At 42.3% G+C, this 14,731-nt stretch overlaps 1 protein-coding gene across 1 annotated transcript in view; it reads right to left on the reverse strand.

Annotated features, from left to right (window-relative positions):
- Nucleotides 1-4,385: 4,385 nt before the first annotated feature.
- Nucleotides 4,386-14,731, reverse strand: part of gon4la (gon-4 like a) — a 52,700-nt gene continuing 42,354 nt past the window's right edge. Inside the window, exons 25-27 of the mRNA XM_083777605.1 lie at nucleotides 12,801-12,898; nucleotides 12,007-12,109; nucleotides 4,386-7,277 (exon numbers count right to left, since the gene is read on the reverse strand). Coding sequence (XP_083633731.1) covers nucleotides 7,164-7,277; nucleotides 12,007-12,109; nucleotides 12,801-12,898 — 315 coding nt within the window. The 3' untranslated portion in view covers nucleotides 4,386-7,163. The remainder of the gene's footprint in view (nucleotides 7,278-12,006; nucleotides 12,110-12,800; nucleotides 12,899-14,731) is intronic.

Below are 14,731 nucleotides of genomic sequence, written 5' to 3' on the forward strand. Positions count from 1 at the left end.
ACATTTTACATTTTACGTTTTTACGTTTTTACGTTTTTACGTTTTTACGTTTTACGTTTTACGTTTTACGTTTTACATTTTTACGTTTTTACGTTTTACGTTTTGCGTTTTTACGTTTTACGTTTTTCTCGAGGGCGTGAGTTTTTATGGGTTATAGCCCAATGTTTTTTGAATTTTCGTTTTACGTTTTACGTGTTAACGTTTTACGTTTTACGTTTTTACGTTATACGTTTTACGTTTTACGTTTTACATTTTACGTTTTTACGTTTTACATTTTACGTTTTACGTTTTTACGTTTTTGCGTTTTTACGTTTTACGTTTTTACGTTTAACATTTTACGTTTTACGTTTTTACGTTTTACGTTTTTACGTTTTACGTTTTTACGTTTTACGTTTTACGTTTTACGTTTTTTCGTTTTTACGTTTTTACGTTTTTACGTTTTACGGTTTTCTCGAGGGCGCGAGTTTTTATGGGTTATAGCCCATTGTTTTTTGAATTTTTGATTTTTTTTTAATCCTCGTTTTTCATCATTTTGACCATGGGCTATAGCCCATACCGTACGGCATACTATAGCATGGCGTTTTTCATCATTTCTGAGGATTTGAAAAAAAATCAAAATTTCAAAAAACATGGGTTATAGCCCATCGTTTTTTGATTTTCAGAAATTTTTTTGAATCCTCGTTTTTCATCATTTTTGACCATCCCACTGAGCAATAGCCGGCTATTAGACGTGCGTCTAAAAATGGGATAAAAACGTCGAAAAATAGACGTTGAAAAACGTCGAAAAATAGACGTCTAGAACACGTCAATTTTTTGACGTTTTTCGACGTCTATTTTTCCCATTGTTCCCATTGTTTTTTATCCCATTTTTAGACGCTCGTCTAATAGCCCATATCGTTTTTCATCATTTTTGAGGATTTGAAAAAGAAAAGAAAAAAAAGAAACGATGGGTTATAGCCCATCGTTTTTTGATTTTGTGAATTATTTTTGAATCCTTGTTTTTCATCATTTTTGAACATCCCACTGAGCAATAGTGGCTATTAGACATGCGTCTAAAAATGGGATAAAAAACGTCTAAAAATAGACATCTAAAACATGTGTTTTAGACATCTTGAGCCCTATTATAAAAGCACTATATTTCTAAAACTATGAAACATTTCAAAGATTCCTTTTCAGACAAACATGTCCACTGTAAGATGAACCTAAGGAGGCTAGAATGGGGTTGGTAGGTTTAAGTATGTAGGACTAGTAGCATGCCAAAGTTTGTGCTATTGCCATAGAGAATGCATTGGGCGTTTAAGTTAAATAACTCAGAAACTACAAAACATTTCAAAGTAAAAAGTTCCAGCATGTGTCTCCACAGTAAGCTGAAAAATAAAAAGTGTGAATGGAGTTTCTAGGTGAAAGTGATTTTTTGACGTGCCAAAATCTGCCATTGAGCCCCATTATAAAAGTCTCAAATTTGAAAGCACTATACTTCTAAAACTTTGACACCTTTCAAAGATTCCTTTTCAGGCAAACATGTCCACCGTAAGATGAACCTAAGTAGGCTAGAATGGGGTTGGTAGGTTTAAGTATGTAGGACTATAGCATGCCAAAGTGTGTGCTATTGCCATAGAGAATGCATTGGGCGTTTGCGTCATGTTGACGTTATCTCTCCGTCTTCTCCGTCTGCAGGTGGTATCGTACGTGCGTGGGACTCTTGCAAAGACTGCACCACTGTCTCTGTTCTCTCTGACCGGCAGCATCTTCACACTCGAAAGCTTTATGCCCCCTCTGGCCGCAGTTGTAACACGACGGTCTCACGTCTTTGTCCTTGCCTCTTATTCTCATCACGCTGTCATCCCCGGAATTGCTACTGAACTTTTCAGTGATCTCGTAACTCCTCAGTTTGGTTTTAAACTCTGCGAAGGTGATGTTGTCGTCACTTTGTGTAATGTGGATGGAAAATGGCATATATGAATCTGGTAGCCCTTTCAGAATCATAGCTGTCAGTAAGCCGTCACTCAAAGCCTCTTCCGCATTCCTCAGTGCCGTGATGGCATTTTCCGCTCGAATAATATAGTCTGTGAGTGTGATCGTTTCGTTAGCAGCCTTCTGGAGCGACGTCAGCTCTGTGTACAAACTAATCACTCTTGGTTTTCCTTTGCTGGCATAGTGATCTTTCAGAATCTGCAACGCCTTCCTCCCATTATCTGCTGCATCATGCATAATCAATGACAAACTCGTTCTGGTTGTTCAGAACCAGCACAACAGCCTAATTTGGCATGCTTGACAAAGAACTCCATATATGGGCATAATAGGGACACATACTGTATACATAATAATTGGGTGGGGAATGCATTTCCGGTCAGCACCAAAGCCTCTGCCCTGCTCTGGACCTGATCACCCCTATATCTCCATATATGGATCTGGCCTCACAACATAGGCACCGCTCTAGTGTCTTTAAATGACTTGTTTATTCATTACTGAAGAAAAATATAATTTAATTTTGTTTTTAATCCATGGGAATGTTTTTTGAAAATGTTTTGAAATAATAAATGTAGGAACCAAAAAAATAAAGGGACCCATACAAATTGGTCACCGACCCAGTGTTTGGGAAGCAGTGATTTAGAATAGATTACACCTGGAAAACATCTCACACGCTGTTCCATCAGTTTCCCTTCCCATAGAGCTTGTTGTTCCATTGCAGTGTGAATGCAACTTCTCCTACTGATATTTGAAGATTCAAGGCTCAGTGCTCTGCAGTGAAATATTTTCAATAAACATTGGTGGAGTTTGATCCAATGACCCTGTGGACATCTTAACACATTCAGATTGAGAGACAGAGATGTCGGACTCTAATGTATGTATTTTCTAAACAGAATCAGAAAGAAATTATGTCTTGTTTCAGAAACTATGTATTGTTTAACATGATCTTTATTAACAACTTGAAAATAAATCACATTCATGTTCAAATCAACAACACTGGTCATCACAACACTTCGGTAAGAAATATAGTCATCATTATTGCCACGTGAACACAAAGTTCTCCAATAACACAAAATAAAACATTAATATCCATAATAATAATAATAGTAATACACAATGGTGTATGGCAAGGCTATCTGTAATCTCCAGAATCCAGACTTCCAGATATTCTTAATATGATTAATTACAACTACATCTAAGTTTAGCAAGATACCAAACCTTCAACACCTGTGGTTGTAGTTTGTTCAGCTCCCAGAAAAACAGTATTAGATTGGACAATGGTTGTACTGGTCAGCTCCTAGTACAACAGTATCATACTGTGATTGTACTGGTCAGCTCCCAGTACAACATTATCAGACTGTGGTTGTACTGGTCAGCTCCCAGTACAACAGTATCATACTGTGATTGTACTGGTCAGCTCCCAGTACAACAGTATCAGACTGTGGTTGTACTGGTCAGCTCCCAGTACAACAGTATCAGACAGTGGTTGTAGGCTACTGGTCAGCTCCCAGTACAACAGTATCAGACTGTGGTTGTACTGGTCATCTCCCAGTACAACAGTATCAGACTGTGGTTGTACTGGTCATCTCCCAGTACAACAGTATCCGACTGTGGTTGTACTGGTCATCTCCCAGTACAACAGTATCAGAGTGTGGTTGTATTGGTCAGTACAATAGTATCAGACTGTAGTTGTACTAGTCAACTCCCAGTACAACAGTATCAGAATGTGGTTGTATTGGTCAGTACAACAGTATCAGACTGTAGTTTGTACTAGTCAACTCCCAGTACACCAGAATCAGAGTGTGGTTGTACTGGTCAGTACAACAGTATCAGACTGTAGTTTGTACTAGTCAACTCCCAGTACACCAGAATCAGAGTGTGGTTGTATTGGTCAGTACAACAGTATCAGACTGTAGTTTGTACTAGTCAACTCCCAGTACAACAGAATCAGAGTGTGGATGTATTGGTCAGTACAACATAATCAGAGTGTGGTTGTACTGGTCAGTACAACATAATCAGAGTGTGGTTGTACTGGTCAGTACAACAGAATCAGAGTGTGGTTGTACTGGTCAGTACAACAGTGGTCAGGTTTCAGTCTACTGATTAAAGACCGTCGTGTAACTAACGCCACAGGTTCAATCCTCACCGTAAAGGCGAATTCATGCTTGGAGCGTCAGGTGTCAAACGACGCTTCGCAGGACTAAAGTGACATCGAAACGACAAAAGAAATTGGCCGCTGAGGATGTGTGCCGACGGGGTGCCACTGGAAAAATTAGACGGCAGTTCTGCTACCCCAGACGTGCGTGGGACCACATTCACTTTTACACGTTTACATTTAAACATATACTGTCTGGTGAGACGTAGACAGTATATGAATGGTGCTCACATCTCTGAACGTCGTGAGCCGTGTTGTTGACTAAAATCTTATATTTAATCAACTAAAAGTAGACTAAAATTTAAAACTTCCAGACGACTAAAATGGAATTTTGGAAGACTAAAACAACATCAAAATTAGCTGTTAAAATGAGCCCCATATGAAAATACGTTGTGCAAGGGACCCCCATACAAGATGAGTATTGTCGATATGATTCATATAAATATTCTAAATTGATCTCAATGTCATGTTGTGAGCTTGTAGATCGTCTATATTGTCAAATAGCTGATGCAATCGTTGCTGCCGGGAGGAAACGACCTAATTCCATGTTTTAGCTTTTTGATTTATTTTCATAAATCAATTACGGATAATGACAGAGAAAACCTTGTAACTCCACTTGAGCTGGATTTGGATAAAGTGGTGATAATTTAACAACACATGCAAGTATCTGACAATATATAGTCACAATACTAACTTTGATGAGGCAGTAGGCTATAGCATTGTTTTAAAAATAGATGTTTTTCTTCATTTCGTGAAAAATATATAAATTTCATTTTCATTTTCCGACGGCAGAGATATAGGGTTTCAGTAGTTAAACACATTTTGATGCATGATCTTGCGATCCCTGACCCCACTTTGTGAACCACTGGGCTAGGGCAACGGTTCTCAAATGTTTTCATACATGTTAACTCAAATTGACTGCTGAAGATCCAAAGCCCGCACCACCAAGGCCGTCTGCGTCTTTGGACGTCTGTTGTGTGTTTTTAGTTATTATGCTAGATGGCACTCTTCACTAAGTCACCATTTAACCCTCAGTCATACAGGGAAAAAGGATATCACATGATCGCAAAATTGTATTCATCGTTGACTTCCGTGTTATTGAAAAAATAAAACTCTCGCCTCACTTCTTTCAAGTTCTTTGGCTGTATTTTCAACGGACCATAACTGCATAATCGAGGGTCGAAACAACGGAAGCACAGAGAAAACCTGTGTTTATCATGGATCGGGGAATCGATCATACTAGTATTCTGTGAATAATTGAAAGGTAAGGAAAAACGACAAATCGCAGTCATGAGGGGATGAATTATTTATTTACTCTGGCAGTAAATGAGTTAACCCATTCAGGACGGGAACCCCTTTTGGTGTTTATGTTATAATTCAGCTATTGAAAAATGGCAGATCTACAAGCTCATAGAATGGCAGATCTACAAGCTCGCACGAGCTTGCTATTTTTGAAAAATCTTGAAAATGAACGTTTTTAACTCAAATCTTTGCTTCTGGGGGGTCCCTATAGAACAACATATTTTCAGATGGGGGTCGGCGGCCAATTACATAATTCTGGGGATCTTTGACATGAAATATAATTTGAGCACCACTGACATAGAAACATGAGGTTTTTCAGAAAACTCGATTTGGAAGACATTTTGTAGAATCAGGTCTAAGTAAACATTGAAACAATGAAAAGTATCAAAAACTGCGTAACTCCACCCCATCTCGCCTGCGTGCCACAGAGCTGCTGCTGTGTCAGACTCTGAAGGGCAGTTTTTTTTCCCCGTAGTCTGTTAAAAGTAACTATATGCAGTGTACCCGTTTATCAAACTTAGCACTGACGCTAATGTTACAACAAAAAAGGATTTCTAAAATCTATGTATTACTTTCAGAGGAGAACAATGTGACAAGAAATTAGTTCATATAACATTTCTCTAACTAGTTCTACTTAAACTGCTACTCTGTTTCCACAAACACCTCTTTGCAGAAGTTATTGTAATATTCAAAGTTCTGCTTATTATTGTATACCTGGCCTATATAAGCAGTGTCGTGATACATCAGGGCATTCTTTCACACGTTGCAATCCATTGTGCGAGCTTGGAGAACCAGTGTCAGCTGTTCTTATCAATGACGGATAATGACAGAGAAAACCTCGTAACTCCACTTGAGCTGCAAGGATTCGGGTAAAGTGGTGATAATAACAACAACACATGCAAGTATCTGACAATATATAGTCACAACACCAACTTTTACGAGGCAGCATTGTCTTATTTTTAAAAATATATATGGTTTTCTTCATTTCTTGATAAAATTAGATTTAGCTTTTTTCCATTTCCTGATTTAGGTGGTTTCTGCCTGACAGCAGAGATATATATTATTACCGCAGACCCCCACCTGAATTCTTTCAGATTTCTTGCAAATGAAAAAGATCCTTGGTGGATCTTCTGCCATCCAAATTTCGGATTTAATTTGTAACTTTGTACCACGTCGCTCCCGCCATGTAAAAGCTTCTGATGAAAGGTAAACAGTGTGTGCTTGTTCCAAAGATACTCGAGTGTGTGTAGCGAGTGTGTGTGGGGGCGGGCAAACACTTAGTCTTTTAAAGTGGATGTGTATGGTGGCACCTGGAACTAGGGTTTATGCTAACAGTTAGCCGCAATAAATGAGTTAACTAGAGTTGCTGGGGAAACCCTGGAATCCCCTCAAAGACCCCTGGGGGTCCCAGAATCCCACTTTAACCCATTTTTGGCGGGAACCCCTTTTGGCATTATGTTGTTATACTTTAGCTATTGAAAAATCGTCAAAATGAGACGTAAATCTTTGAATATATATTCTTTCAGAGCGAACGTTTTTAACTCAAATCTTTGCTCCCTGGAACAATATAGTTTCAGATGGGGGTCGGGGACCAAATACATATAATGTTTGGGGTCCTTGACATGATATATTGAGAACCACTGATATACTGTAGAAACATCAGGTTTTTCAGAAAATTGTCATGATTTAACTTTAGTTTTTTCAACCAAGGTTAATTTTTTTAGGTTCTTGATGGTCAGTCAGGGGCCGCCTCCTGGCTGTTGATTGGCTGATCGTCCACAGAACAGGAAGTGGGTTGATGGGAAGCGGAGTGGAACAGTTGAACGAGATGTCGGAACCGATTACTGACCTGGAGGAGGGGAGGGGAGGGGAAAGGAAGAGAGGAGAGGAGAGGGGTTATAGAGATTTTTATAGTGCTTTTTAAGATGCCTCAATAATATAGGCCTTTAGTCTACTATGTGGGGTTCTGTGTGTGTATGTGTGGCTGTGCCTTTAACAGTTCCATTGCAGCATGTTTCCCTGCCGGTATGATTTGGAAACTTTAATTGAATTGCTTGCATTATCTTTTTCCACAAGTATTAAATAAAATACTTATTTTTCGATTGTCCTCCGGTGTGGTTTCCCCTTCTTCGTTATGGCCCTAGAGCCAGCCATAACATGGGGGCTCGTTCATAGCTAAAAGTTTGGTAAGCTACAAAACTTTCTTGTTGTTGTAGTTTGGGCTGCTTGTTTAATTAACGAGCTAGCCAAGTTCAGGTTCGCACCTATCCTGGCAGCAAGGGGGTGGAGCCGTGGGAATAGGGGAGTCTGCAAGTCCAGTGACGTCAGTTTGTAAATGAAGTCCACACCCACAACACCAGAGGGAGTGCAACAAACCATGTACAACCCAGATTCGGCACAAACAAGGGACTAAATTATTTTCGCTCCTATGCCACCAAAATGTGGAACGCCCTACCAACAGTCATTAAGACATGTGAATCCCTTGACTCCTTCAAAACCGCTCTCAAAGGGCACCTACGGATGGCTGCAATTCGAAACTGGCCTCTGTAAAATCTGAACCCCCCCCCCCCCCCCCCCGCCCCATTTCCCCTCACTGTATATGTATCTTTTCCCTTTTTGCTTCCTATTTGATGAATTCCTGTTCTGTTCTTTAGCTACATAGAAGTGTCTATTTGTATGTCTCTAAATGTTTTGATGAATTGAACAATGTGGACCCTGTTGTAAACAAGTGTAATGCTTAATTGGGTCGTCCACACACAGTTAACAATCTTTGTATTGAGTTTAACATGTTTAAGTTTAAAATGTACTGTAAATTCTACAAACTGTTAATAAATATTTCAATCAATCAATCAAGCATTGGGGATTCTCTATTCAAGTTCATTTGGGGAACCATCAGAGGTTTTGCTTGTGGTCACGGTGCTTAAGAACGTAAGTAATCTACTTTGTTGTTTGAAGTCATTTTTGTTGGGCTGACTCTGTAAGGCAAAGCGCATTTCCCCTTTGGGACTTGTGAGCATTTACTTTAGATAGAAACATAGTGTGGGGAGAAAGGTTTAGAGCTATACGCTCGGGAGCACTTCTTTGGCCTTGGGGCGGTGGCCAGCTTGCTGGAGACTTTTCCCTCGCCAACGTTTCACGTGCATAATTACCTGTCCCAACTATCCCCTGAAGACTAGGGTTGAGATTTAGAGAAGTTTTGGCTAGGCAGTTAGAGGGGAGGCTCAACTTAATTTGGCTTGTTGGGCATTCTGTTAAATGAATGCGCTACGTTATTTTGTTTCCGTTGGCTTGGAGTTGTATTTCTTTTGTTTGGTTTTGTTGTTGTTTGCCATGGAGGTTTCTGATTTTGTTTCTGATCCATCAGAGGGCTTGGATTCCTTTAACAAGGACCAATTGTTGTCAATTGCAGAGCATTACTGCATTGACATTCCGGACAAAAGGGCGGGGAAAGACAAGGTCAAGGTCATGATCAAGGAGATGCTGTATGAGCAGCACGTTTTGAGCCCGCAGCCGTCTGAGTGTGAGGCTCGGGAGGAGGATGTAGCCGCAGTCTCAGTGCCCGCGGGGGCCACGGGGCTAACCTTCGAACAGCAGAAGGAGTTGTTGACCTTACAGTTGCAGTTGAAGGATAAGCAAGTACAACTGCAAGAGAGGGATGTTGAACTGAAGGAGAAAGAAGTACAACTGAAAGAGAGGGATATTGAACTGAAGGAGAAAGATTTGGCTGTGGTTAAAACACACGGCAGAGATGGCTAGGTTGGATGTTGAGGGCGCCCGGCTCAACTTGGTGAGAGATGGTAAGATGAGTGAGGTAAAGAGGGAGGAGCCAGGTGGTGACATTGGCAACAACATCTTGAATAGTCTCCGGTTAGTAAGTTCAGTGAGAAGGAGGTGGATGTGTTTTTCACATTGTTCGAGCGGGTGGCAGACACTCGGGGCTGGAGTGATTTGGACCGGACAGTCCTGTTGCAGTGTGTGCTCACTGGGCGTGCGCAGGAGGCGTTTGCCTCACTGTCGGCACGGGACAGCACTAGATATGCAGAGGTCAAAGCCACAATACTGCGAGTATACGAACGCGTTCCCGAGGCATACAGGCAGCGTTTTCGAAGTTGGCAGAGAGGTGATATGTCCTATCTTCAGTTTTCCCGTGACCTGTCAACGCATTTCGAGCGCTAGTGTGTGGCGTCAGGTGTGGAGGACTACGATGACCTGTCTGCGCTGATTGTGTTAGAGCAGTTTAAAAACTCAGTCCCTGAGCCGGTGGCCTTGTATATCTGTGAACAGAAGGCAAAGACTGCAGCCGACGCTGCAGCGCTTGCAGTTGAATACACATTGACGCACAAGGCGAGGGGGGACAGGGAGTGTGGGGGGTCTGGGGGTGGCAGGGATACTGGCCAGGTTGTTGGGGGAAAATACTTCCCTGCCAGGACCAGTGGGAGTGTGGAGCCGGAGCGTAGGAGTGGACCGGCTGGTCGTGCTCTACATGACTCTGATGTTTGTCATTTCTGCCATCAGCCAGGACATTGGAAGCACCAGTGCCCTGTGCTTAAGTCACGTAATGAGAATGCCTCACCTGGGCCGAGTCCATCTGCTTTTGCAGTGTCACTTTCGAGTGGCATAGATCAGCCTAACATGTCAAGTACCTTTTCTCCATTTGTTTCAAAAGGATATGTGTCGCTGATTGGTAACACAGGTTCATTTAAGTCATTTATCCTTTCCTCAGTTCTACCGTTTTCTCAGACGACCAACACTGGGTCGTTCATTCCTGTGTTGGGCATGGAGATGTCAGTTTTCCATGTCCCTGTACACAACTTCATGCTTTATTCATCTCTGTTTAAAGGTGAAGTCAGGATGGGAGTGAGACCAGCTCTTCCTATTAATGGGGTGACTGTTGTACTGGGAAATGATGTGGCAGGGGAGCGGGTTTTTGCAGATCAGTTTGTTCAGCTGCTAGAACCTACAGTTGACTGGAGTGGAAGACCTGGAGTGCCAGGACGAAACTGCATATCTGTCTAACCTTCCTAGGTCCATTTCCCATGCTGAGTTGGTGAGGGAGCAGAAAGCCGATCCCACACTGAAAGAGCTGTTCAGTTTGGTTCTCTCAAACAGGAGGTGAAAAATCGCGCACAGGGGTACTTCATTGAAAATGGGGTTCTGCTGCGCAAATGTGTGCCACATGGCAATGGGTTAATTGGAAACTCAATTTTCCAAATTGTCATTCCTTCCAAGTTCCAGGAGTCCGTTTTGCGCATTGCTATATGAGTCAGGGCATATGGGGGTGCGCAAAACGTATGATGCTGTGTTAAAAAAGTTATTTTGGCCCCGTGTTAAAAGAAGCGCGGCAATGTACATCAAAACCTGTCGGACTTGTCATGAAACTGAAAAACAAAATCAGTCCATCAAAGTGGCTGATTGGGTCCCTAATTTGGAGATAGCTCAGCCCAAATCTATTAAGGGATGCTCTGTGGGAAAAATGTTCAGCGCAAATGATGCCATTATGTTTCTGGAGCGTGACAGACACAAATCTGTCAATGTCAAATTTGTGAAATCTTCTGTGTCACAGGTGCACAAGGCACAATTGAGTTTTCACCCTGTTTGCATTTGTAATGCACACAGGAAGGAAAAACATGGCAAATGGAAGTAACTTAATGTGGATGCTGTATTTGGAGCCTCATGGATTAATCCTGTGTTCATAATCTGTTTTGCATTATGTCTTAACCTTCCTCTTAAAGGCTTCAAGGTACTAGTTGCTGAGAGTGGGTGGGGCTAAAGCGTGATGCAGATGTGAGCTGGGGGGGTTAGTTTCAGTGGGGTTGCTTGTAAAGTAAAGTATGTACACATTTTCTGATTGTTTTTTTGTTTTTTTGTAGCACAAATGTTGGGCCAGGGTTCCCTTTGGGACCCTGTTTTCGAGGGGGGGGGGGGGGGGGGGGTGTGACGGCCCCCTGGGCTTTTAGTCTACTATGTGGGGTTCTGTGTGTGTATGTGTGGCTGTGCCTTTAACAGTTCCATTGCAGTGTTGGAGGGCGGAGCCCGAGATGATGAGTGGAAGGGGAGACACCTGGCCAGTGTCCTCCCCAAACACTATTTAAGACACCTGCTCTCACAGCACTACAGATCTGCTTTTCTCCACAGGCTGCAGGGGCGGCCATAGGAGAGTTCCCTTGTTAATTTATTTGTTTTGGTTCTAGACTTTGGGCAGCATGTTTCCCTGCCGGTATGATTTGGAAACTTTAATTTAATTGCTTGCATTATCTTTTTCCACAAGTATTAAATAAAATACTTATTTTTCGATTGTCCTCCGGTGTGGTTTCCCCAGAGCCAGCCATAACAACGTTTTTAGGGATGAACCAAGGTAATTATAACCAGAAAGAATGTCAATAATGATATCTTACCAGACGAGCTGATCATCTGTAAAAGGTGTGGTGATTAATATTATGTTGATACAATTTAGGCTCAGGCCTATTCGAAAACGTTGGGTCGGGTAGGTAGGTTGGGTTTGGGCAGAATTTGAGAACTCTAGCGTGGATCATCGTTACCTTCTTCTATCATTGGTCAATAACTGGTCACTCTCTCACCTCACTGGCCGTCTTGTTTCCCAGCTGGGTGGAGACTCGACGAAACGTCTTCCGATTGGCTCCGCCCTGTTGACAGGCGATTAGGATGGCCCGGTCTTCCTCTCTGAGAAAAACACACCCGTGTGAAGTGAGGGGCACTCTTATCATCGTACATCATCATACAACATCTCATCCCAGCCAATTACAATTGGCACACAACCTTCGTCTTCAATGTGTGTGGCTACGCAATGTTTGTGTTTACACAATCACTCAAAACTGGCCATTCATTATCGTTGTGTTTACACGCACACTAAAAGCTGGATATAGGAGGGGCTATCGGCCCTCAATGACCAATTGGAGATAAACACACACTATACGTCATGGCTGTTACTATTTTCTAAGCATAATAGTTCAATAAATAGATTATTTTAACTGCTTAAATTAACCGAGAAGCAATTTATTTTTCTTCGATAATTTGACACAACAATTTTGAGTAGATAAAAAACCCGAAATGAATTATTATGATAAACCACTTACATTTCAGTGTTGCATAAAAAATAGGCGTCATACAAGCTCACAACGTGTCACAATGCGACACTTTGTGAGTTTGTATCTATTTTAGGCTATTTAAAAAAAAACACACACACACACACACACACACACACACACACACACACACACACACACACACACACACACACACACACACACACACACACACACACACACACACACACACACACACACACACACACACACACACACACACACACACACACACACACACACACACACACACACACAGCTGTACTCACCGTGTCCACACAGTCACTTTCTCTCCAATGGGAGTAGTCACACTGATGTTTCTAGAACAGAATGGAAGCTCCACCTTATCCTTTCTTTGCTCATCCCCCTAAGATAAGATAACAATATATTAGATACTGTATGTTTTTATTAGCACTTGTATTCCATACATACAACGGTGAAGCTACCATCGCATTGCAGCATTGGTGGTCAAATCTGTGATTGCAAGACTTAACCTAAATTATGCAAAATGCTACTGCACGTGCAATCCCCGTGCATCTACCACATCATCACATGAAGCCTAGTGCGCCTGCCCTGCTCGGCTGAGGCAGAGGCTGGAAATTGCACAGGTGAGGGGATTTAGGCTGATTAGGCCCACTGGCAGAGCCTGAGCAGAGCCTTTTGTGGTGGTTCTGGAGAACCGTGGGTCCGACCGACTCGAGTCCAGGCACTGCACTCCCTGCGGGGGTGTGGAACGCGTGTATAGTAGGACTAAATCTGTACGTGCCCGTCGCAGTCGGCCACCGGCCTACTTGGGAACGATGCAACTTGGAAACCTAATGATATACATTGCCATAGCACCTGTTTTAACTGACAGCCGGTGTCCCACATGGAGATCTGTGTATGTGCCTGTGTGCCTAGCAGAGCTGATTGGTTGAGCCTCAATTGGCTGAGGCAGAGGCTGGAAATTGCACAGGTGAAAGGAGTTGGCCTCATTAGGCCCACTGGCAGAGCCTGACCAGAGCCTTTTGTGGTGGTTCTGCACAGAGCCGGATTTACCTTGCTGAGGCCCCGGGTTGGACAAAATTTGAGGACCCCCCTTGGGGCGCGCAGCGTAGCCCTGCATATCGCGATTCATTTTTTTGGGCTGTTTTCATTTTGGGGTACCCAGGCCCAATGTTCCCTCTAAAAAAAAATCGGTCTGAGCAAACACTCAAACCTCCTGAGCAGACATCAGCAACTACTGAGCAATCATACATCACCTTGACACCAACTATCCAAACGTTAGATAATGCGAAATGAGCGCCCCTCACTTCACACATGTGTGATTTTTTCTTTTTTCCAAATGGATTTTGGTATACGAGTGTCGAGTGAATCAATGAATAGTTACATAAGCATGTTACAACATTTTTATTTTATATCAAGGTGGTAGGCTAGCAATTTTAGGAATATTCAGTTAGTCTACATATCAGTGATTCTCAATCTTTTCAGTCTGTGGTCCCCCAAAGTAATCATATTTGAACTGGGGACCACCCACCCAGACAAGCAACAGAATGGTACCACAGATAAATATTGTGAAAATAGCCGATCTACAAACTCGTTGCAGTAATGGTATTTTTCTTTTAGAGCCTTTGAGGTATTATAGATGTCTTAAAAGTCCTTAAATTGTCACTTTCACTGTCATCTGGGGTCCTCCCTCCCACCCCCAAATCATGTGGGGACCCACAGGTTGAGAACGACTGGTATATGAATACTCAATTGTGCATTACATGGGGGGCATGAGAAAACGTAAAAACTTTATTGGGACACACACACGAACGTCAGCAGCCCCTTATGGCCCCTACTACGCCAGCTATGGGCTACTATTATATACAGTAGCTCTACATAGCAGAGGGATTGATTGATTGAAGAAAGATGTATTAACAGATTGGAGAATTACAGAGAGGTTCCATATGGGACTAGACCGCTAGAGATTAATGTTAGCTTCCACGTGTTGTTTCATTCAAGTACACCGGACTGGAGGCTTGTTGTGCTGTAGTGATAACTAGGGGTTACGTATGTAACCTAGGTTCTATAAACAGCGAGCAAGGCTGCTCACTTATGGGAGTTGACGCCCCCTGGCGTAAACACAGAAGCACTACAAATAAACTCACAGACTTTAGGCTGGGACTTTAGACGTGATGACGTTGAAGACCCCGCCCGCCGGGTGCACTTATAAGCG

This window comes from Protomyctophum parallelum (genome assembly GCF_964188405.1).
Source record: "Protomyctophum parallelum genome assembly, chromosome: 1".
NCBI classification, from domain to species: domain Eukaryota; kingdom Metazoa; phylum Chordata; class Actinopteri; order Myctophiformes; family Myctophidae; genus Protomyctophum; species Protomyctophum parallelum.